The sequence below is a fragment of the Cyprinodon variegatus genome, unplaced genomic scaffold (genome assembly GCF_000732505.1).
Source record: "Cyprinodon variegatus isolate N-32 unplaced genomic scaffold, C_variegatus-1.0 Scaffold249, whole genome shotgun sequence".
Lineage (NCBI taxonomy): Eukaryota > Metazoa > Chordata > Actinopteri > Cyprinodontiformes > Cyprinodontidae > Cyprinodon > Cyprinodon variegatus.
The window spans coordinates 645,709-669,653 of NW_015150702.1; the positions used below are offsets into that span (position 1 = coordinate 645,709).

Below are 23,945 nucleotides of genomic sequence, written 5' to 3' on the forward strand. Positions count from 1 at the left end.
TCGCCAAAACGATTATTTCCCACACCCCTAGTCTTGATATGATCAGGCCAAACGGTAACACAGATTCTTCTTCCAAGCTACTCTGCCAAAGATTTGCTGATGGGATTCAGACTCGCTGCTTTGTTTCATGACCAAAGTCAGGAAAAAACTGTCGCCACCAAACAGATGACCTTAAATTTCCTTCCAGACTACTTTGAAAGAGTTAATGGTAGGCATAACGTCTTTCACAAAGCAGTTCAGCCACAAACACAAGTCCCTCTTTATGCTTCCTCTGATATTCACGCATCAACCATCACATCATCCATGTTTGGAGAAGATATCACATCTTTTAACTAAACTCAGCCAAGTGAAAAACAAAAGATCTGTTTGAGCTTTCCAAATCCATCCAGTATCGAAGGTAAATAAGTCTCCAAATATTTGGCTGATTTTACCAGCCCAGACCAGATGTGTCGAGCAGTTGACCAGTGGAAAAAAACACAGATGAAATCAGGATATCTGTCCCATCTCTGCACACTTAAAGGGACTTCGTTCAGGAAAGATCTATGATATTTGTAAAATGTTTTCTTTGTTTCCTTATATGGAAAGACAACAAAATGTTTATTTTAGGGGACCTACCTACAGTGGTCCGCTAAAATACCTATCTATCTACAGTGGTCCGCTAAAATACCTATCTACCTACACTTGTCAGAAAATACCACTATAATATAAATATATATAATAAGTATTTGAACACCCTGCTATTTTGAGTTTTAAGTTCTCCCAACTAGAAATCATGGAGGGGTCTGAAATTGTCATCGTATGTGCATGTCCACTATGAGAGACATAATCTAAGAAAGAAATCCAAAAATCCAAATATATGAATAGGTAACTATTTATTTGTATGATCATCTGCAGATCAGTATTTGAACACCTGTTTATCAGCTAGAATTCTGACCCTCAAATACCTGTTAGTCTGCCTTCAAAATGTCCACCTCCACTCCATTTATTATCCTAAATTAGATGCACCTGATTGAGGTTGTTAGTTGCATAAAGACACCTGTCCACCCCATACAATCAGTAAGAACCCAACTACTAACATGACCAAGACCAAAGAGCTGTCCAAAGATACTAGAGACAAAATTGTAACCATTTGGATGATCAGAGGAGTCATGAAACAAAGGCATGTGGTCATATGTGACCAAAATAGAACTTTATGGTCATAATTCCACTAACCATGTTTGGAGGGAGAAGAATGATGAGTACCATCCCAAGAGCACCATACCTACTGTGAAGCATGGGGGTGGTAGCATCATGCTTTGTTCCTGCATATGGGAGAGGGTGACTGCACTGTATTGATGAGAGGATGACAGGGGCCATGTATTGCGAGATTTAGGGGAACAACCGCTTCCGTAGTTAAAGCATTGAAGATGGGTTTAGGCCTTGTCTTCCAACATGACAATGAACTGAAGCATAAAGCCAGGATAACCAAGGAGTGGCTCTGGAAGAAGCATATCAAGGTTCTGACGTGGCCTAGCCAGTCTCCAGACCTAAACCCAATAGAGAATCCTTGGAGGGAGCTCAAACTTTATTTTTCTCAGTGACAGCCCAGAAACCTGACAGATCTAGAGAAGATCTGTGTGGAGGAATAGGCCAAAATCCCTCCTGCATTGTGTGCAAACCTGGTGAAAAACCTACAGGAAACATTTGACCTCTGGAATTGCACACAAAGGCTACCATCCCTAATATTAACATTGATTTTCTCAAGTGTTCAAATATTTATTTGCAGCTGTATCATATAAATAAATAATTTAAAAAAAAAATCATACATCATGATTTCTTGATTTTTTTTTTTTGTAGACATGCTTCTACAATGACAATTTCAGCCCGCTCTATGATTTCTAAGTAGGAGAACGTGCAAGATAGCAGGGTGTTCAAATACTTATTTCCTCACTGTATCTATATATGTATAGAATATACATATATAATGTTGAAGTATTTTTGCTTCATCCATTAAGTTCTTTTAGACGGGATATATTCATAAAGAATGGCATTTATTTCACTCTAATAGCTAGTGGTCCCCATCGCTGACCTGCATGGTTTCAGTGTTTCTCTGCTTCAGCAGAATCCATTGTAATGAATGCTTTTCCTCCTCAGCATCCCACTGGGTGCTACTGAAGCCTGTTCAACACCTTTTTATTTAACAAATGTGTGGCTGCAGCGAAACACTTAAAGCATGCAGGACAGTGAGCCAACCATGGTTGGAACCCTCTGGTATAAACTCACAGGGATTGTAGACACAACATGAAGAACAGCTTCCCACACATGAGGAAGAACAACAGGATCGGTGTCGTCGATACTGAGAAGAACAGCGGGGCAGAGTCGTGCTACTTCACTCTGGACCAGTTGTGGCGTGAATCGGCACAGAGCGCAAATCATCTCAAAAAAGGCCCCTCTGATCTGTGGAGCAACAGATGAAGAAAGAACATCCCAATTATCATTTAGACCAAGAGTTTCCCTAGTGACTAGTTCTTTCAAAACAAGAGATTATTTTTCTCACACTGCATCAAAACTAGCCTTCAGACTTTTCTCAATCATATAGTTGGAAATTTATCTCAGTGTATATCATTCATATCTCCAATTTGAAGAGTAAACATTTAACCAAGCTTTTGTGATTTATTAAACATTAAGGAAAAAAAAAAAAAAAGATGAGTGCATTTCAATTTTATTTTCCCAACTTTATGAGCTAGAAAAGTAGAATGAGTAAAACGGTGTGGGTAAAATTACATTATTTTACCACAGATGGATTTAAATGTAAAAGTTATTTCCTACTGTTGTTGGATCAACTCTTCTGGGAGGTAAATTTTCTCCTTTCTTTCTTTTTAGGAAATGACTCACATTCCTTAAAAATTAGCTCAAAGTACAATTAATTCTTAACACTTTTAGAAATCTACGGTAACTTAAAGGGGAAGTTATTGTATTATGTTTATAATAATAATAATAATAATTCAAATGTAATGAAATAAATGGATCTGAAAGGCCAATCCCTGTTTGTTTGTTTATTTAATACTGACAGCTGTTCTAATTTTCCCATCAAAGTTTCAGTACTGTTTTACTGGTTAGTTTTTCATTTATTAGTTTGCAAGGGTTGTTCGTTGTACCACAGTTGACAATGTTAGAAGCAGCTCTGGAAAACACAATTCTTAAGAACTCCTTTGCTTGTTTAAGTTTTTCTTTATCCTAATTAACCTAAATCATAAATTAACGTTTATAAGGAAGATATTTTAAAGGTATAGATTTATTTTAAGGGACTGTGCAGTATCAGCTCTCTCATTCTTGAATCTTCATTTAATTCTTAATGATGAGTTAAAAAAGGAATTACTGATATGTTACTATTTTGAACGTCTTATTTTACCTCTGAAGAGTGTGGATCTACCCTGAAAAGATTTAAAATCAACTCTTCTTTCTGTGCAGGCTTTATGTTTTAACATCATTTATGTATAGAATATGTTTATGTGAATTTTTGGGTTTTATATAAAAGAGAAAATTAGAAATTGAATCCCAACCTGGGGTGTCTTGTGCTTGCTGTATTTCCAGAACTTCCCAGAGCTAACCAGAAGAGCTAGTTTCTGCTCCAGTGCTGCTCTGTCGTTCTCGAGCAGCATTGAAAGCAGTTTCTTCACACCCAGCAGGGAACTGGTCAGCAGGCGAAGATATTTGGCTTCTCTCTCCTCTTCTGTCACACTTCTGTAAAAGACAAACAAATGCATCAGCAAATCTATCACTGTAGACACAAAATGAAAGCAACAAACAGTAGATCAATTAAAGCTCTTTACATACTGTGGGTCACTGAGAGTGTCGGCCGTTTCCTTTAATAGGATATCCTGAAGCACCTGAAACACAGCTGGCATAAATTAAATGTGTCTTGTTTACTTACAGCTTCTGAAATGTTCTATATTTTGATACGTTATGATCACAAACATTAATGTATTTTGTTGGCGTTTTATGTAAGAGACCGACACAGAGAAATGCTTAATTATTAAGTGGAAGAAAAATTCTGCAATATGGTATTTAAGATAAGATGAATAAAATCATTGCGTAGCATTTATTAGGTTTATTTTACACCTATAATATATATAAAATCACAATTATATTTTTTTTATAGATTGTGACAATTAGTGTGTAATTTAATCTCCAAATTTAAAGATTGTGGCCTACATACGAAGGGAAATAGTGCAGTAAACATCCATGAAACTATTGCCATGGTGAGGTCAAAGCTTTGGGAAAGCATTTCTTCAAAAGACACAGGGAAGCTAATCAGAAATGGTAGGAAAAGGTGAAACTAAATAACGGGCGATCTTGAAATAATTCACCAATTGGAATAGTTTGCATAGTTGGCCTGTCACAGCAACACATTTAGCATGATGATCAAATTGTCCAAAAAATAATTGCGATAAACGATAGTCGTTAGTTTAAAATTCAAAGTGCTCCCACACTGCAGCTGTACAGTTCGGCTTTGAAAGCATTTCCAAATCTCATCCAGCATTTCTCTGGCTTTCTGCTCCTCAGTCTTTGGCTCTAAGGAACCTTCAGGAAACTATGGGAGCTGGTGAGTGGGGACCGATGCACCAGAGAGAAAACTTTCGCCACCCAGACGAAGGAAAGGAAATGGCAAGAAAATTAGCTTATTTAAATTTATCATGCGATTAATTAGTCTACCGTAGTTATGCGTTTGAATTGCCCAGTTAAACTTAATCTTAAGAATAGTGAGAATCTGAGACTAGATTTAGAGAAAATGTTCAGACTTCATGACTTAACCTTTAATTACTGTGAAAAATGAAAAAAAAAAAAAAGTTCAGTCCTAAATGTTTTGCGGAGCTGTTTGGAACGAGCACAAAAACCTTCCGTTTCACGCAAATGCAGGCTACACTTCTAAGATTTACTAAAAGTCTGAAATCCATGTATCATTTTAATCCCACTTCCATTATTACAGAAATAAAACCATACCAAAAAAAAAAAAACTGAGGATTTTGGTATTAATATGTAACAAAACAGGTTTAATGGTAGGAATACTTAGGAATGCACTGTGACTTATTTTAGCAGAATCCACATTTTAACACTAAAGCAAACATTACCACTGACATTAAGGATCTCCTCCTTGCAGAAGCCGAGAGCTTCGGGCTGTTTAGCAGGCGAGAAAGCAGCCTCAAAGGCCTGGCATGCAGCAGAGGCAGCAGGCGTGTAAGTGTCACACTGTGACAGAATCCAGTGGCCCATCAAACTCTTGAGAAAGGGGGCCAGGCTGCGACGCACTTTTAGCACCAGCTGTTCAAATGCTTGCTGAGTGGCTTCCCTGATGCGCCGGTCATGATCCTAGCACATAAAATGATATGAAAAGAAACATTAGTAAAAACATTAACCATTTCACCTATCATAAACCATATAGGAGTTCCAGATAGGAATTTATAGACATATGCTGTAGGTTCTAGATTCTTGATATGATGCAAAGCATTACATGATTGTCTTCATTTAGGCATCAATTCAGGCTTAGCGTACGTTTAAAAATAAGAGAATCACAGTCTACTTTGTTATCTACCGAGTTTATAAAACCAAAAAATGGGAATTCTTTGGTTTTCATGCAAAACAGTTTAATTTTAAAGTAATCAATCTGCAGACCTGAGAAAATCAAAGGGGTAAAAAAGTGCTCTTTAACTTTTGCTCAGTCGACTGTTTCATCTTAAACAAATGTTTAAAAGTGAGGATCCTGAATGGGTAAGTGACTGCAGTGTTGCTTTTGTCAACGATGATGAAATTATTTTGTTGTCGCTCCTTTTTTTTTCATGACGATAGCGAGAACCAACAAGCTAAAAAAAATAAGAAATAAACCCAAATTTACCATAGTAGAAAGAAGAATGTTTTTGATGTTTTACATTGGCATGGTTTTAGACATAAAACGTTGTATGTCTAAAACCACTACTTTATTGTAAATTTTGCTTTTCTGAGACTTATTGTTATAAAGTAGGGCATTCATTCATAACATTTTTATTTTGCTTTCTATAAATCAAAGTTTTCTACCCAACAGCATTGATAAACTGCACGGCAGCATTGTATCTTCAACGGTCGTAGTATCTAGGATAGAGCCGTCAGTCTGGTAAGGAATATGGTTATTATTCGAAGCTGTAAAGTTTAGCTGTTTTATGAAGTTCAACATAAAACTGACTAAAACTATTAATAGTTTTTGGCCTGAAGACCAAAACTAAGACTAAATCTAAGATGGCTGTAAGAAACAACACTGACTGACTGACTGACTGACTGACTGCAACGTAAAGTGTTACAGGTGGTATTGTGGGAATTGTCCAGGCAGTATAAAAGCGGAAGCTGTGAGCATTTCTTGAAAGGTGTCAGTTTCCATGGGACACCTCTTGGTTCCATGCATGTTGTACATTTGTCAAGAATGTGGGTGAGTGTTTGTAATAGTGGGGGTTATACTGAATTTTTATTAGGACAAATACACATTTGTTTCTTTGTTAGGAGGCCCTGCAGGGTTTTTTAGACCAGGGTGTGTATGCGGGGAGATGAGGGTGATGTACACGATACACAGGTATTTTTTTTTGAGATTTTAAGGTAGTTATTAAAACTATACATTGATTACATTTTTTTTTATTTGGTGTTCTCTGTTTGTTTCCAGATCCTGCTGTCCTTAGGTTTATGTTTTGTTTTTTTAGTTAGTCCGACTTTGTTTGGTGTCTTTGGTCCCACTGTTCANGTGAGCATTTCTTGAAAGGTGTCAGTTTCCATGGGACACCTCTTGGTTCCATGCATGTTGTACATTTGTCAAGAATGTGGGTGAGTGTTTGTAATAGTGGGGGTTATACTGAATTTTTATTAGGACAAATACACATTTGTTTCTTTGTTAGGAGGCCCTGCAGGATTTTTTAGACCAGGCTGTGTATGCGGGGAGATGAGGGTGATGTACACGATACACAGGTATTTTTTTGAAATTTTAAGGTAGTTATTAAAACTATACATTGATTACATTTTTTTTTATTTGGTGTTCTCTGTTTGTTTACAGATCCTGCTGTCCTTAGGTTTATGTTTTGTTTTTTTAGTTAGTCCGACTTTGTTTGGTGTCTTTGGTCCCACTGTTCACTTGTGAACTGTTTGTCTTTTTCTTCTTATCTTTTTTTCATTAAATAGTTTGTTTTTTCTGTCCTTGGACACTCCAGTGTTCAGTGGTGATTGTGTGCATTGTTTGTTTTTCACCCGATGCTGTGAAGCCTTATATAAGTGTGCGACTTTCTTGTCTGGTTAAGCAGGTTTGTTCGCCATCAACCAATGTCAGAGTTTAAATATTATATTGTCTACCTTAAGCAGTCAGTGTTGTAGAAGGGAGGAAAACTATTTCTTTGTTTAATAAAGAACATATATATTTTTACGACCGAGTTTGTTTCATCTTTACTCTGGTTGTTCCAAAAGGAAAAGCTCACCACTGATATCTTGCAGTAAATTCTTGGCCAGTATGGGAGAACTCCTTTCACCTCCTCTGCATCCCTTTCTTGACACATGGTCCCAAAGTCCTGCACTGCCTGGAGAGAACATTGCTTTTAATAGGCACACTGAATTTATTATATATATATAATGATAACATTACAATTAAAAAGTTTTCAGCTGTCTGAATCTGCAAGCAGCTCAATATTGATAAAATCCACAGCAAAAAATAAAGCTAGCATCTTCAGCTCACCTTGAGTCTGGTGACGACATCCCTCTTTGAGAGTTTCCTCAGCACCAGGCGGAAATCAGCATCCACCTGGTTATCTATGTCCTCCGCTCCGTGGACAGCTGGAACATAACTCAGCTCAGAGGTGACCGTAGTATCAAAGCCCACGAAACCCGGGATGGCGCCACCTTCCCGGGCTAGAACCTCGGCTGCTCGACCGCTACTGGATGGCTGAAAATAATTGGGATAAAAGGAAAAAAAAAAAACATATGTCGGGTGGTCAGATTGGGGTCAACTATAAAAACACGCATGGCGTTACTGTGAGCTGAAAACACGAAGTTAGTGTTAGCCTGTGCTAAGGATTGTAGCAACTTCTAACTGCACCGAGTCAACACCGTTTGACAAATACTGGCGCTTACTTACCCGGACGTTTCCTTTTGTGCGCTGTTTGTTCTTACCCCCCATGGTGGTTTTGTTTGTTTAAGTTTTAACTGTGTTTTTCATGAAAATGTGTCCTTACTAGCTATCACACAGGAACTCCATCCAAGTACCCCGGACGTGTCTATGGTGACACACATTTACTTAACGTTACGTCACTGTAGATCTTTGCATATTTAAAGTGCAAGTAGAAAAAAAAGCCTCTTCTCGCCCCCTAAATCGTTTAAAAACTGGTTTGTCATCATAAAACATGCGAGTTAAAACGGAAATTGTAGAATACTGAATACCACATCGGTATTATTGGTCCTGTTTTTAAATCTGGACACGATCAATTTGGAAATTCCGAGTATCTAGTACACAGCAAACGCAACATAGTCATGTGACTTCTTTATTTAGTGGCAGGTTGGCAAGTAACGTTTAGGAGCGCATGACCGCCACCTTCTGAACAGGATGTGGATCAACATTTTAAAATGTCCTTACAAAGTCAATCTAACTTCATTTGTTTAAATCTTTCAAAATTAAATAAAATCTGCAAAATTAAAGAGCTTAAAGGAGACATATTTAAAGAGCCTTCTAGTTAAGTCTTCCAAAGAATAATTAAGAATATTCCTCTAGAAGAAAAAAACACGCTGCAAGTAATTGGTATAATAAAATCAGAAAGGCTATAGTCCTTTATATTTGTCTGGTTACACTCTTGATGTAATATAATTGTTGACACAAGAAAATTTTTATTTAAAGGATTTTGCAAAGTTATACTGCTCTTTCCTTAAGAATTCCGCCACACCATGGTTTATTTTCTGCTATGTTTAAATCACTTATTGGGATTTTTTTACCTAACAAAGTATGGCAACTACACATTTGTGGTACACAAAAAAAAAATAGTAAAAGCTACAAAAGTAGCTCAAAAACAAGCAGGTTGTGCATTTGGATTAAAAAGTATTTTAATATAAACCCTCTTTACATTAATAATTTTTTATTACATTGAAAATATATCTATGGACACTATATCTACTTAATCTCACAAATATATGTACATATCTTTTGCTAAGCACTTGCTATATTCATATTTTCCGGTATGGAGGTCATATCTATATCACACAGAGTTAAATTCAAGTGATTGCATAATTTAACGTAAACAAACTTGTATTTCATATAACTTCCAGAGATATTTGTGCAAGGTTTCACAAAGTATATGAAGTTTACATCAACCTTAATAAAAAAAAAAAATAAAAAAAAAAGTATGTTTTGTGGTAGACATCACCTCTACAATGAGCTAGTTTTTGTATAATTTTCAGGCACATTATCAGTTTAATGAAGCCTCCTCATCCCTATTCAAAGAGAAAAAAAAGTATATAGTTTATTTTTTTTTTTTTTACAGGTCAACCAATTTGTGTATGGTATTCCCTTCATCAGAAAAAAGTATTTAAACACAAATCAACATAAAAAAAATTGGTTCAGCATTTGCTTTATGAATAATAATACAAAAAATGTGTTAAAAAAAACAAAAATGATTGGTAGAATGATCATATTTAACTGCAAGGTGCCCAAGTCTTATGTGGATGTTCACCATTTATGAATTTAAAGTATTTCCATAAATAAAACATAAAGCCAGGCTTCACAAGTCAGGATGTCAACCATTTAAACTGTTTTTTACCAGTTTTGTTCAGAAACGCTTATTTATTATTTTTTTTATCCATGCCGCACAGCAATTCCACCCAATAAGTACAGTAACCTAATGCAGCCCTGCTATTCTTTTCTTCACACGTGATCACTATGACTCAGGTTGCAAAATTAACATTGATTTAAGAAAAAATCTTTATAATCCTCTCATTCGACCATTCTTTCACTTACAGAATTTTGAACAGAAATTCATTTTACAAACTGCAGCTTTTAATCAGAGTCAGAAATTTGACATCCTCGTTTCCGTTTCAACAGCAATGTTAAATCTGAACCAGACTGTGGTTGCGCGTCCTCTGGTAGATTTAAAAATGCTACAATGCATCAAGTTCACAAAAACCAAAAACTTCTCTCATGAATTAGGTGTAAAAACATCAATTTTTGCATGATTGATCTAATGAATGTGCCTGTGGTCCTTCTGAAACCAAATGTAGAACAAATGTTCAGTTAAACGATTGTCTCAACAGGGACAGAAGTATTTCTATTGATGGTTCATGCATCACCGTACATTCCCCCTTGCCATTCTAAAAATAGCATATATCTGGTCCAGGAAGATAAACTATTTCGACTTTTGATGATCTTTGATCCTTTTGTGGCTCTCAAAAAGAAGCTTTCCGGTGTTGCAAAATTCCAAAGCAAGAGTCAAAATAAACTTCTGTTGGGCAAGCAAGTCCAAATGTGACAAACCAAACCCAAAATAACATGCTTTGAGTGCATCAGAGGGATATACAACCAAGGAACTTAAACAAGTTGCTTGGCAGTATAAGAATAAGTTGATGCAGGAACGCCTGAAATTGCAAGATTAGGTTTCTGTTAACATGCGACATGTGATTGGGGGCCATCTGAGGTGTTCAGATCGTCAGAATAAAAGTAAAAGGTTAGACAAGAATGACGCTGGTTTTCTAGGTTTCGAGAAAATAATCAAATTATTCCTAAGACATTGAACCTCTCTGATTAATAATTACATGTAGCATTTAGTTTTAACTCACTTTTCATTCACAAGTTTTAGATGCATTTAAATTTCTCATTAAAATAAAAACGGTCCCATAAACTTCACTGCGAATCCGTAAACATTATGGAAACCGTCTATCACATTTTATGTTTTAGTTCAGATTGTAACATTTGAACTATAAATTCAACCAAAGGAAAACTTCATTTTTATTTTAACTAAAATAAAAATAGATAATAGAGGAATGCTTACATTTAAAGAGAATTGTCCCGCTCTCCTTAATTTGTAAAAAAATACATTACTTTGCCCGTAAAGGAACCAGAAATTAAGCAGGCTATTACTTATATGAAAAAAACATTATTTGAAATGCCAATTCCCTAACAGCATGACTCTAGATGCCACCTAGTTTAAAAATCACTGCCTCATCTGACTGTACTGTGGGGTAATTAAAAATCCAAAAAAAAAACCTCACAAAAACTTTAAAAAGTATTTATTAAGAGTTATCACTTACTACCTCTGTCCTTAGAGATAAACATTGCTTCTATATACGTTCATTTGTGGTACAATTTAACAAATGCTTGAAGCCTTTTATAGAGAATTTAAACCAGAACTCTAAACTTATTACCTAGAGCAGATTGTGGACCTGTTGCAGCAAGGTTTTATTATTAAGAATAAAAAAGCTCAACTGAACATACATACAGTAGTACCCAAATGAGCATTAACTTTGCCCAGATTTTATTCAGTCTATGCTATCCATCCCTGATCTAAACAAAACCAATGAAACAATTCTATCAATCAGTCACAAATAACAGAAATGTGACTTGAAAAATTCCCGATAGCAAGACTGAATGATTGAAATTATTTGCGACTTAAACGATGAAATATATAAACCTTCCCAATTAAGTAATAGTGAAGATGACCTCTATCACTATAGTCTTCATTTCCAAAAGAAATTAAACTTTTCAAACAGTTTGAATGGGCAGACAATATTTCACCTTCATTTTAACTGATTGAAAATAAACAGTTTTAAGAGGATTTGTCTGTTATTTTGAAGTTATTGTTTCTAATCTTGTTCTATTAGAAGCAATCATTAGTTTGTTTGCATGAATAGACTTTTAACTATATGGATTAGTTATGATAATGCCAGAATGTATTTTTATAAGTCGCCTATTTTTATAGGGACTCATAACCAATACGGGAAATAAGCGTTAATGAGAAAATGTCAGAATTAATGAGAATCTATTGACTGAAGGAAGGATTTAAAGCGATTGTCATTATGTTGAAGTCTATCTAGGATCTGCCTGGAATGGTACTCTGGGGGAAAAAAAATGGATTCCTCTTGATGTCTGCTTTCCTTGGTTTAAGACCACAATTTTATTTTTTTTACTATTATATTTTCAAAGTAATTATTATGCAACTTTTTATTACATTAACCCGGCTACCTCTGAGTGTTCAGTCACTGTCAGTATGCTTTCTTCCGCTGCTACAAAATTGACATTCATTACGTCCTGCTGTAATTCAACCCTCAGCTTTTATATCATCCAAAACTGTATCCCTCCCTTTACACGTAGCTCAAAACTTTTTCATCTGATCAGTTACAGGTATGTCAATTTTCACAAAACCTCAAACAACTCTGCAGGAGCAGCCAGTCTGTCCATTTTTTCTTGAGGTAAACTCTGCAAGGGGCAGGGGGAAAGGGGTCTCGCTTGAGCTTTTGCCTCAAGTCAGCCAAGGTTGGCGTCCCCTCCAGGCGGAAGCACAGTTGGGCTGAGTACTGTGGTGTAGAGGGGGTCCAGTTTGGGCACGAAGCCTTTAAAATTCCTGGATGCCTCTGTTCCGAACACATCGAGCAGCTCTCGATTCATCAGCGCAAATCTGGAAACAGACAAGGAACAGCCATTAAAAGACCAGAAAAACAGCCTGGGATTAAATTCATTCACCTCTAACTCATGAACTTTTAAGTTACTCACAAATTTCCTAATACCATTAATATCTTTTCTGTTTTGTTATGTATATAAGTTTAAAAAAAAGTGAAATATAAGATTTATCAGCCTCTTTATCCAATTTTTGAAGGATCAATAAGAAACTTGTCATCCAAATGAATCTAGACGGAAAATAAAAAAAACAATTTTTTCCATTTTTATTTTTCCATTTCTTTATCCCAAACTAAGAAAAAAGAAAAAAAAAAAAGAAAAGAATAATTCTACAAATTTCACAGGCTGGGTGTTAAACTATATTCTTCACAAAAGTTTTCTTGTATAATAAGCAAAGATGACTCGATTACACGATCATACCTGCCCTGTGTTAAACGCAGGAGGAACTTCCAGTATGAAGGTCTGAGGTTCTGCACCTCCATTACCGCCTGTGGAAATGTGATGAGTCAGACATCTTTACTCAGCAGAGAGAAAAAGGCTAAGTAAGCATATTCCTGCTGGGCGTTTTTGTGAAAATTCTTCACTTACGGCATGAAAACAGACAGCAGTGGAAACGGCGTAAATAATCGTATCTGCGTGTGGAAAGTAAGGGAACCGGCCAGCTTCAATGCCTTTGAAGTACATGGTCTGAAAAGAGAGATAACATCTGTTATCAACTGTAAAAATGGAATCTAATCTGATTTCAGATTAATTGGAGCTCATTGATAAGGTCAGCTCTAAAATCTAAAACAAACCAGCTTAACACTTTTCTTTAAATAACTGACAGGCAAAGCAGATGTCCTCAAAATCTAAAACCTGTGCCAGTACTTTAGTGACTTTAACTGCTTTAGATATTGAACAGTTACCCGACTCAACATTAACAGATATTACCACAGATATTAAGATAAAAGCAATGTTAACTAGCTTTTTGCAGGTCTAGTTTTAATATCCTTCTAATAGGCTTTACACATGAGAGGAGATATCTCTCCACCTCCGTTTATTTCTTAAGGAACCTGAAATGGGGCGACAGTTGTTTGCTCCTCCTCCTGCAAGGCCCTAGAATCAGTGATGGTTTTGCTGGCTGATCATAAATTAAAGGAGAGGTCCAACTGCAGTCTGCAGTAACTTACAATGTTGGGAAAAACAATCTTATGTTTTGCTGTGTCGAACTTCCCTATAATCATATGATTTCAGTTTGTTCCTGTAAAATCCTCTCACTCTTCTTCCTTGCTGTCTTGTCTGTTACAGGCTGCTTTGAAAAAGTCAAATTTCCAAACCATAACTACTGCATTTGAGAAAATAAATCAATTTAATCAATACTGACAATTATGAAAAAGATTTAAACCATATTTTAAATGCAGCCATTTCTAAATGCAGATAATGCTATTGCTTTATGATCTACTTATAATAAAACCAAGCATTCAATTCAGCCTAGCTTTTAGCATTCATCTCGGGTGCATGGTCGTCTGGAAAGTGATCTGTTTCTTGACATTTACTTCTTAGGTTCAATTCTGCGTATATGTGGTAAATTGAGAGGCTGAGTCAGGGCTCAACGGTAAAACTTGACCCGAGTTGTGACGTAGTGAGGCAGAGACAGCGTATCCATTTTCCATGTTGCTTTGCCCGATTTATGACTAATAAGGAAGCCTAATTTCTCTTGCTTTGAGCTGGTAGAACATCCAGAGGATTCCTACGACCTTGTGGAGCCATGCTGGGGCCGACACAGCTCGTACTCTGCAGGTGTGAGCGGCTTAAGTAATAAACTACGTGGGTTTTGCTTCCAGAGTTCGTTTCTTACCGATTCCCTGCAAATTCTTCAGGCTGATTAGCTTTTTGTCTGACTTACTATAACAGAAATACTGCCAAGCTGGTGAACTACTAAAACCCCTTTTTTGGGACAGTTTCCTCCTCTACTCCTTGCTGAGAATCACTAACTGAACAGTACCGGAAGCACGATCTGTACCATTGGCTCATTTGCGCACGTGCAAGCAGAAATTCATCAAGGTCGCCATAAATAATGTAAATTATGTATTTATGGTACTAAAAGTACTTATTTCTATCCTTAAATCACTAAAGAATGCTAATACGAATGTTAAAAAAAAAGACTTTTCTGAGACGATGCTTTTTAAATTTTCTCCATTAAACTGCTTGTGTGATGTCATCATCAGACATGCTCATAGTAGTTCAGCAAAATATGATTAAACCATGTTTATCTGCATTTTAGTTGTTTCTTTCTTTAGACTAAGCCCTATATACCTTAATGTAAACACGAAAAGAAAAAATAAACCCCAAAAATACTAGATTTATATTTAGATCCAAAGCTGAAAAACTTAGCTCCCTGAAGTAGCATAGGATCCCATTTCAGGTACAGACAGGTGAAAAAACAGGAAGTACATTATTAACCTTTGACATATTATAGTTTAGTATGCTTACTATTTTTAAATAGGGAAAAAATGTAATTGACGTCTTTTTTACTAATTAAAATCAAGGGAGGCCCAGATGTATGTACATCTGGTTGCATATGCGCATATGAGCTAAAAGGACGGATCCTTCTAGCGGTACGGATCGGTAGTGACTAGGGATGCATGATATTGGGATTTTAGCCGATATCTGATATGCCGATATTTTAAAACTTGTGTAGCCGATAACTGATATCGATACTGATGTTAAAGCTGGACAAAAATAAGTAGTCATTGAAAATAGCAGTTTTGTTATCCATTTCTGACACTTAAAAATAATATACTCTCAAATATATTTTAATATGCTGATATCAAATTGATTTTTAAAAACACGGTATCGATCTATTTTAATTTCAAAATCTTGTGAAATTTCATCGTTCTGTTACAAACTCTCGTGATATTTTGCAAATTCTTGTGAGATTTTGTTAGTAAAATAGATCGATACCGCGTCAATATATCAACATATAAAAATATGGCAAAATTCGTGAATTTTCGGGGGATTTCGTAGCATAGTGATGACATAAAGCAATATTTTATTAGTAAAAGAGATTGATATGGTGTTTTTAAATGACAATATATCAGCATATTGTGATATTTTAATGTATCAATATTTTTTCCCTCGTCTTTAGAAGTTTTTAAGTCTGTAAAAAAGAAGTTTTTGAGGAAGAAGAAGAAGTAGTATTTTTTTTTTTTTAGACTTTAGAAACTCAGAAGCTGATCAAATATCGTGTAAATATCGGTGGGGTGGCCAATGTCCGATATTCAGTTTTAAGGCCGATACCGATAGATACCGATAGGGGGCCGATTATATCGTGCATCCCTAGTAGTGACACTGAGACATCTTTACTTGCTCTGTGTTGTTGTCTGGGAGTTGTCCAAGCTTGTTTAAGTCTGTGTTTCTAATTGGTTAAGGGGGAATGAATGCTTGTAGCATCAAGCTACATGATAGGCTACAGTGAAAAAGAAAAAACAGCTTCCATATCAAAATTTGATCAACCTTTTTTGTGTATCACGCACCACGCGTCTATTGATCAACATATTATTGAATTATCGTTGAACCCTAATGTGCAGTCAATATTGTTTCAATTTTAAGATGTTACACTTTTCTTGGAGCCTGTTTTTATTTTTTTTGAAAACGATGCTACTGCAGACTATTTCTGTTCTTGAGCTGTTATGATCATTTTCCAGCTTCCCAAGTCTCCCTCTATGATAATAAACATGTATTTTTATGTCACTAGGTGTATTTCTGATTCATTTACCTCCACCAGCTTAGAGAAGAGATACATGGTTATAGTTGTACTTTTGTAGAAGAACATGGAAACACCAGCCAGGAAGCCTTTAGAGACAGAAGAGGGAGGGGAAAAGGACAGCTGTGGCACATTTTCCATGAGCAAAGATGCGGTAACAGATTGCTCTGCGGGTATTTTTTTACCAGCTATCAGCGCATGGAGTTCATCGTCAATGTTACGCACCCAGCGTAACAAGCAACTTGTTCCCTTAGAAAACAGAACAGAATGTTTTTTAGATAAGATAAGACAGGACGTTCTGATGAGAGCCTGAGAAAGACTGTTAACTATAAAATTGAGAACTTCTTCATAAGGAGAAATAAAATAAAGCTAAGGCAGTCACACACCTTATAAATACTGACAAAAGAGCCTAGAAAGGCCCCCAGCTGGAAGTTCTCTTTGTTGTAGAAGACAGAAGGGAGACGAGATGGTTTGGAGAACATCTGCCTGAATGCTGAGGGCACTTTGAGACAACACTGGATAAGATAGCCAATACTGAACATCCTGACAAAACCCTGTGGAGAGAATTATGATACATCTTGATTATTGACTTTTAATGTGCATACATTCAGAGCACTTCCATCATAAGAAATATTAAATAATGAGCCTGACCTTAACACAATAGGAAATGCAGTTATCCTGGTAATGTTTACAACATCTGTGTCTGGGACCCTTTTTGCATCTGAATCAGTATAAATACAAATAAATCAGTGCCTAGCGCTGCTACCCACACATTTTTTCTACACCAAAATGTTTTTGTGTCTCACATTGATTCCAGCAGCTTCCTTGTGTAGGCTATCAGAGTTTTCTTCCTTTGGTCGGGCCTTTCTACCGGCGGCTGTGAGGGCTCCGTCTCTATGGCCGCTGGTCTCTCAGAGGGCCTAGTGCTAACAGGGTCTGCTGTGTTAGAGTGAGTTGGGATCTCCTCTTTCCCAATGATGAATCTGTGATGGATAAAAACACAGAATTAGAAACCTCTATTGGCATCTACCTTGAAGCATAAACAAAAGCTGGTGTGACTTACTTTAAAGCAGAAAATGCAAAGCCTTTGAGGCCGTCGTTGCTCCTGAAAAAATAAAGCAAAGCAGATATCAAAATTTGAACTCTTGTAATTTCTTAGTCTTTGATATAACTGATCTAAGTAAGTCTCTACCCATAGATTTATTCAAGTAAAACAAAAAAAACAAATTTTGAAGTCTCTCTAAGTAGGATCATAATCCTGATTAAATGACAACCTAGATGACGTTTGAGGTGGACCTCCTCACATAAAAACATGTTAAAGCTACTTTTTTCCCCCAACTCTTGAAAACAAAGTCAAGCCCCTCTATAGATTGCAAGGAAAATAACAGAGCAGCACCTTCCAGTATCCAGAGCATTCACAGCATCTGACTAAAATGTACGTGTCCAAGTTGAGACGTTGGGTGGCTTTTTGATGCTGAAAATTCATTTGTTGTGAACGCACAATTAGTCTCATTTGCTCATCCAAGCACCATTTTCCTTAATGACTTGTTGCAAACTTCAAAAGTCTTGCTTTCCACTAGGGCTGCAACAAAGATTTTTTTGCAAAACGTTTAATCTGTCGATTATTTTTTTTGATCAATAATCGGATAGTCAATGTTCCTTAAAGAAGAATTTTTAGGAGATTAAACCAGGTGAAACTAAAACTTTCCCACTTGAGGAGTTTTGTATAGAGCATATTGACAAACAAAATGTTTTTTTTTCGTTTTTTCGTTTTTTTCCACAAGGCCTTTTTTTCCCCACTTACCCCGCTGTAGAACTCTGAAGCTCCTATGCAGTTATCATGGTTATTCAGATGGACTTTACGAGTTGTTTCAAGTGTCGAGTTTTATTTTAACTAGTGTTGCACCGATACCGATACCAGTATCGAATGGTGGTATGGTGGTATCGGCGAGTACCAACAAATAGGGCACCGATACCATTTTGAGAGCCATAAGTTTATTCAACTACTGTCACCGACTCCTGGTAGGCAATAAAAAGTTCTACTGGATTCACTTTGTATTAGATTTTTTCCTGCTTCACAAAGGTAGGCAGCAGCTTGACAAAGCCATGATGGCGATTATTTTACATTATTATGGTATCGGTATCGACCGATACAGCACAGCCAGGTATCGGGTATCGGTATCGGGGCCAAAAAATGGCATCGGCGCAACACTAATTTTAACATAACCCCACCCTGCTTAAACTCCTCTTCATGTCTATCCTAAACTTGTCTGCTGTGTTCTTTGAGTTTTGATATGTTGTTTGTTCTTTTTTGTTCTCTAACAAACATCTGATGCCTTCACAGAACAGCTGTGTTTGTACTAAGAATACATCTGAGAGGGGAAGCAGTTTACAAATGACCCGACAACAGGCAGCCGGCGTCACTGGATTCCCTTTAGTGGAATCTGACTAATGCAAGATAGATGACGATGTAAACTACAAACTTTGGGAAAAAAATGTATCCTCTCCTTTCACAGATCACATAATTCAAATACGACAGATTAATTAAAACCTTTACAAAATGTGAGAACAGGTTGAGGTGCATTAATATCGTTTAACAGCCTTAATTTACCCGTTACCCCACTGATGAACAGAATGCTCTTACCTGAAGAGAAACATAAAGATTGATGCAGTTATGCAGAACAGGAGCACCTAATCAGGGACAGAATAAGAAACAGAAAAAGTTAGGGCCACTGAAAGAAATATTGTTCAAATCATTTAAACGAGTCGTACATAATAATGTTATCTGTTTAGGATTATTTTAAATTCATAAGACAATAACTACACCTGCCAAATAATATGAATATCTAATTACTGCAATATTAAAGTTTTCAACATTTAAATCACAAACGACCGTTGGAAATGTCATAAGTATTGGCCAATAAAATAGCCTATAGATCATCAAATGCAGGTTTCCTAATATCATGCAGCCCTTTTCAAAATAAAAGCCATTTCCATTTCTGAATTTGAAAATAAGACTCATGCAGGATGCAATAAATAGATATATAACAGATTTAATCAGAAAAAAGCATGACTACCCAGCTGAATGGCTTCCCTCAACCCCTTCTGATCTTACCTCTCCGTTTCTAATGGGTTTAACTAAACCTCTTGTCACTGCCATGCGGAACAAAGTCTCACTAGCCTAGAAAAAAAGACGACGGAAATCAGGTTTATTGCTTTTCATGAAACAAGGTGATTTGCAGTTGAACAGAGATATCTTACTAGATTTGCCATGTATATTGTCAGCAGACCTCTCCTGGTGGGAGGAAAAGAAGGTAAAAAAAAAATGGGGCATTTTATTTTCTCTCCAGGGCAAAAAATTGGCAATAGGACAAAAATCAAACCTGCTTTTACGCTCCAGGAGAATGGCAATGTAGGAGGCAGGCAAAGCTGCCCCAAATCCAGACGACCATGGATAAAACCCTCCAAACAATTTCCTAAAATTAGACAAACACAATCAGCCTTCAAAAAATCCATAAGCGCAGTTTTTTAGGCAAATGCAATTATAAGCTCTTCAAAGAAAGTCCAAAAAAATCTCGTGGTTTGATTGGTGTCTAATATCACACTTTGTGTAAAGCTACATCCACCTTACACAAAGATGTGAGTGTAATTATGCAGGAAGTGCTTCAGCTCATGAGAGCAGCTCAGGATTCAACCGTAACACAGTCTGTAACTGATGCATATTGTCACTCAGGATTTTGTAGGTGACCTATGTTTGAAGTACATAAGAGCCTAAGAAGGGATTCTAAACTACTAATACTGGAATGCTACTTATAATACCAAGGCTTAAGTCATTTAAATTATTAAACTGCTTCATTCATAAAACAAAAGAATAAAAATTATTGTAACTGTAATTAGAAATGTTTGTCTGCTTAGATAATAATCAAAGAATAAAAGATACCTAGATTTATCTTTAGATTAAAACTGTTAAGTGGTCATTTAGCTTTCATCACAATTTGCAGCATTTGTTATAATAAAACAAATCCATAGGTAAGTTTACCATTTTTTTAAACGACAAACCTGAGAATGCAGAAGAAAACAATGAAGAGACTTCCATTGGTAGTTAGGAAAGAGGTAGACCACAGGATCTCAGGCAGAAGTCTCTTTAAATAATAATCCTTCTTCTTCCTCCGTAGAACTGCTGCTATCTGGAACATAAAAATGAGAAGAAGTAGACTTTAAGTAACAAGGATCAATCTATATACTGAGCAAGAAAGGATTTTATTTGGCATTTACGCTCAATGGTTTAGCATTACTCTGAAATGGAAAGTCAAATAGTGCTACAGAAATATGTCAGTGTTGAAATCAAGCTGAACTTTATTGGCTATTTAAAATCATATCAAGATAATTTCATTTATGCAGTGTTATATAATCATTTCATTTTTCCATTTAAAGCTGCAACACATTTAACAACTAAACTCTGTTTTACTGCAAACTTTACAAATATTTATCCACTAGGGCTATATGATTTAAACAAAAAGTAACATTTAAAATTCTTTTTTATTTTTTACCAGCGCCGTGTAGAGCTGTAATTATATTTTAGTTTTCCTTTAACTAACAAAAGGCATACACATGTTAAGGCTCACAGGTTTCATTATTTTCATGCCCTTGAATGCGCTCTTGTCCAAAGTCCAGTGTCATGGCTAAAGGTGCTTACTTTTGGCTCCCATGTGCAGTCAACTCTATTAAAAAGTGCTATATATACATTTTACATTTCCATTACAAAACAATTATTGCAGCTTGGAGAAATGACTGATGCAAATACTGAGCTGATACGATATTTGCATGCATCATACTTTTATTATTTATTTTGTAGTAAGGAATGTTAGAAAATCATTATATTTTCTTAATCCCAAAAGGGGAATTACATCTTGTATTGATTATAATATAATTATATAGATATTACTCAATAGAGAACAATAGTCATTGAAGATAAGGATGAAAACAACTGACTCATGCAATATTAACTAGCCGGTTAAATAAAATGTAGACAGAAGCTGAGTGTTTCTATCAACAGGCCAAAGTGGCAAATTTTAGATGCAGGCCATTATAATCAAGATAATTTTTTTTTTTTTTTTTTTCCTGATATTAGACTGCTATCCGATGGCGATATAAGATTGGGACAACCATAAATGTGTGTGCTTGGAGGACAACAGCTTGAGCTATTCAAGGTTTCAAACTTGTGGAAACATAAATGTCTTTGTAATTTTCTTTAAACAGCAGAAATAACATTGAGAATTGCATAAACTAAGTGGTCAGGGCATAGAGCAGGGGTGTCAAAGTGGTTCCAGAAAGGGCCATGTGGCTGCTGGTTTTCTTTCCAACCAAGCAATAGCACACCAGACTCCATTCATCCCATCAAGTCATCAGTTTAAGACTAGACTCACCTTGATGAGATGAATGGAGTCTGGTGTGCTACTGCTTGGGTGGAAAGAAAACCAGCAGCCACACGGCCCTTTCTGGAACTAGTTTGACACCTGTGGCATAGAGCTTGGAATCCTGAGGTTCTGAGTTCGAGCCCCACTCCCACAGACTGCCAGTATGAGTTCTGAGCAAAGACCCTTAACCCCACACTGCTCCCTGGGTGCCCCACGATGGCAGCCCACTGCTCCCCAAGGGGATGGGTTAAATGCAGAGGTAAATTTGTCCAATTTGAGGTCAATAAAGTTCAATTATTATTAGAATAAACTTGACCATCAAATGCCAGAGACATAGCCCGCGTGACCAGAGTTTTCTCTGGTTGTTTCCAGTATAACAGTGCTACCCAATCTGTTAACAACTGGCTAAAAGAAAACTGACTCATTTATATATTTCCTTAAAGCTTTTTGGAAAAATTATCACCAAAAATACACAGTTGCAATGTGACAAGTAAGGAAACGCCAACGGAACGCCACAATTAAATCAGAATTGTAGCTTGAACCTAGATGGTTGTGTTATATGTCGCCTTACATTACAAATAATAAAAAGAAAAAGAAATAACAATATGCAACTTAATTCTAGAAAAAAATTTTTTATAAATTAGTGGGCATCCTTCTTCTATGTCTTTTTTCTTAAGTCAAACACAAATTTTCAAAGTTTACAAATGTGCTTTATAGCAAAAAGATCAATTATTTTTTGTAGCAATTTAAAGCTATTTTCTTCTACATTTTAGTGCAAATAAAAGCTGATGTTATCATATAGACAAGAGGCAGGGAAAGCCAGTTATTCCTGCTGTCAGATCACATATTTACTAACTATATAGTTGTACTTTGTCCTGAACAGACAAATATGGTAGTTCTAATTTTATGGGTGCTTACTTGAAAGTGACCTTGCACTTTACAACCCCTAGTTGAACCAAAGTTTTGATTGGTTAAAAAAAAAAAAAAGTTAAAAACTTTGCTTTGAAATTCATCCAAACAAAGAGACACAATTTTAAAGCAAAAGGCTAACAGTTTTATCCTCTACAAGTAAAAATGTACCCTGTGGTTCAATGGCTATTGCATGGTCAGACTGTGTGGGACAGAAATGCCATATAATTAAAGCCACTGAGATATAAATGCACTATAAGCACATCTTTACCAACCGGCTGAGTCATGTCACGGCTGAGAATATCAGCAGATAATGCCAGTTAAAGAGAAAGTAGTACTACTGGATGTAATGAAGAACTCATTGTATCCAATGTAGCTGAGCCATTTTCCAGTGTCCGCTAAAACCGTTAAAGACTTTTCAAGGCTTACTCCGAAATAACACTAAACTTTACTCCAGTTCACCTTCTGCAAAGCACAAACCCGAATTAACGGGAGCTTTCCGTTTGTCCACAACTTGGAGCAGAGTTGTAGCATTAGCTAATCTTTATTGGTTTTCTTACTGGATTAGCTAGACAACTTTACTTAGCATTAGAGTCTACTGACAGACACCCAAACCACCTTACCAGGTAAAGAGGGGCGTATATTTTGAAGGAAACCTCCAGAGCCCCCCTGGTTATATCTGCGGCAGCTTGTACGCACGATGGGTGCCAGGTATGTCCGACCTCATAGCAGCTGTGTGGTATCTTACTTAAAGCAGCCATGACTGTGTGGCTGAATCGAAACACTCTGCAGCAAGGGGCGGCGGCGGCGGCGGGGGTGCGCGCTCACGAGAGCACTGGGCCCTGCGCCGTTCGTGCACGTACGCTGCGTTCAAAGTACCCCGGAAATTAGAGTGTAGTAGTCAGGCCTTCGAAAAGTGCATGAATTAACTAAGGTTGAATTGAGAGATTTATTTATTTACGTATTTACTTATTTGTCACATTTTTGTTTTACAGCAAAAATATAAAGAAAAATATATAATTTTTTCTTTAGAAATGAAAGTTTACATTTAACAAAATAAAAGAGAACAGCTCAAACTAGCCTTCTACAGTGGACTATTTCCTCTAAGCCGGAGATCTTCAACAGGGGGTTTGTGACCCCTAGGGGGTCCACGGAGCTACTGTGTGGGGGTCGTGAAAGTTTTGGTTAATTAGACTTCCCCACTGCAAATTTTTCCACTAATTGAAATGTTTTTAAATACACA

The 23,945-nt window shown here is 36.4% G+C and overlaps 2 protein-coding genes across 2 annotated transcripts in view; both read right to left on the bottom strand.

Moving 5' to 3' along the window:
- The window catches only part of ltn1 (listerin E3 ubiquitin protein ligase 1), a 27,285-nt gene extending 19,008 nt beyond the window's left edge, over positions 1-8,277 (bottom strand). The window contains exons 1-7 of the mRNA XM_015382112.1: positions 8,117-8,277; positions 7,718-7,924; positions 7,464-7,562; positions 5,119-5,349; positions 3,817-3,869; positions 3,543-3,723; positions 2,263-2,436 (exon numbers count right to left, since the gene is read on the bottom strand). Of these exons, the coding sequence (XP_015237598.1) occupies positions 2,263-2,436; positions 3,543-3,723; positions 3,817-3,869; positions 5,119-5,349; positions 7,464-7,562; positions 7,718-7,924; positions 8,117-8,158 (987 nt within the window). The 5' untranslated portion in view covers positions 8,159-8,277. The remainder of the gene's footprint in view (positions 1-2,262; positions 2,437-3,542; positions 3,724-3,816; positions 3,870-5,118; positions 5,350-7,463; positions 7,563-7,717; positions 7,925-8,116) is intronic.
- An 811-nt stretch (positions 8,278-9,088) lies between these two features.
- On the bottom strand, positions 9,089-23,502 carry tmem135 (transmembrane protein 135). The gene is made up of 15 exons (XM_015382135.1): positions 23,326-23,502; positions 20,436-20,563; positions 19,760-19,852; positions 19,638-19,671; positions 19,492-19,557; positions 19,021-19,067; positions 17,440-17,481; positions 17,183-17,359; positions 17,028-17,097; positions 16,763-16,930; positions 16,562-16,625; positions 16,389-16,465; positions 13,220-13,318; positions 13,052-13,119; positions 9,089-12,632 (listed from the first exon to the last, which is right to left on the bottom strand). The coding sequence occupies exons 1-15, from the start codon at positions 23,461-23,463 to the stop codon at positions 12,482-12,484; spliced, it is 1,422 nt and encodes a 473-aa protein (XP_015237621.1). The 5' UTR covers positions 23,464-23,502; the 3' UTR covers positions 9,089-12,481.
- Between the last annotated feature and the right edge of the window lie 443 nt (positions 23,503-23,945).

Bases quoted from the DNA above. Each gene is read 5' to 3' on its own strand.
- tmem135 (XM_015382135.1), bottom strand. From the start codon at position 23,463: ATGGCTGCTTTAAGTAAGATACCACACAGCTGCTATGAGGTCGGACAT. The intron at 16,931-17,027 runs GTCAGGCTCATT...TTCTCTCCACAG, and splicing joins GCATTTCCTATTGTGTTAAG to GGTTTTGTCAGGATGTTCAG. The intron at 12,633-13,051 runs GTATGATCGTGT...GTCTGTTTCCAG, and splicing joins CTGCGTTTAACACAGGGCAG to ATTTGCGCTGATGAATCGAG.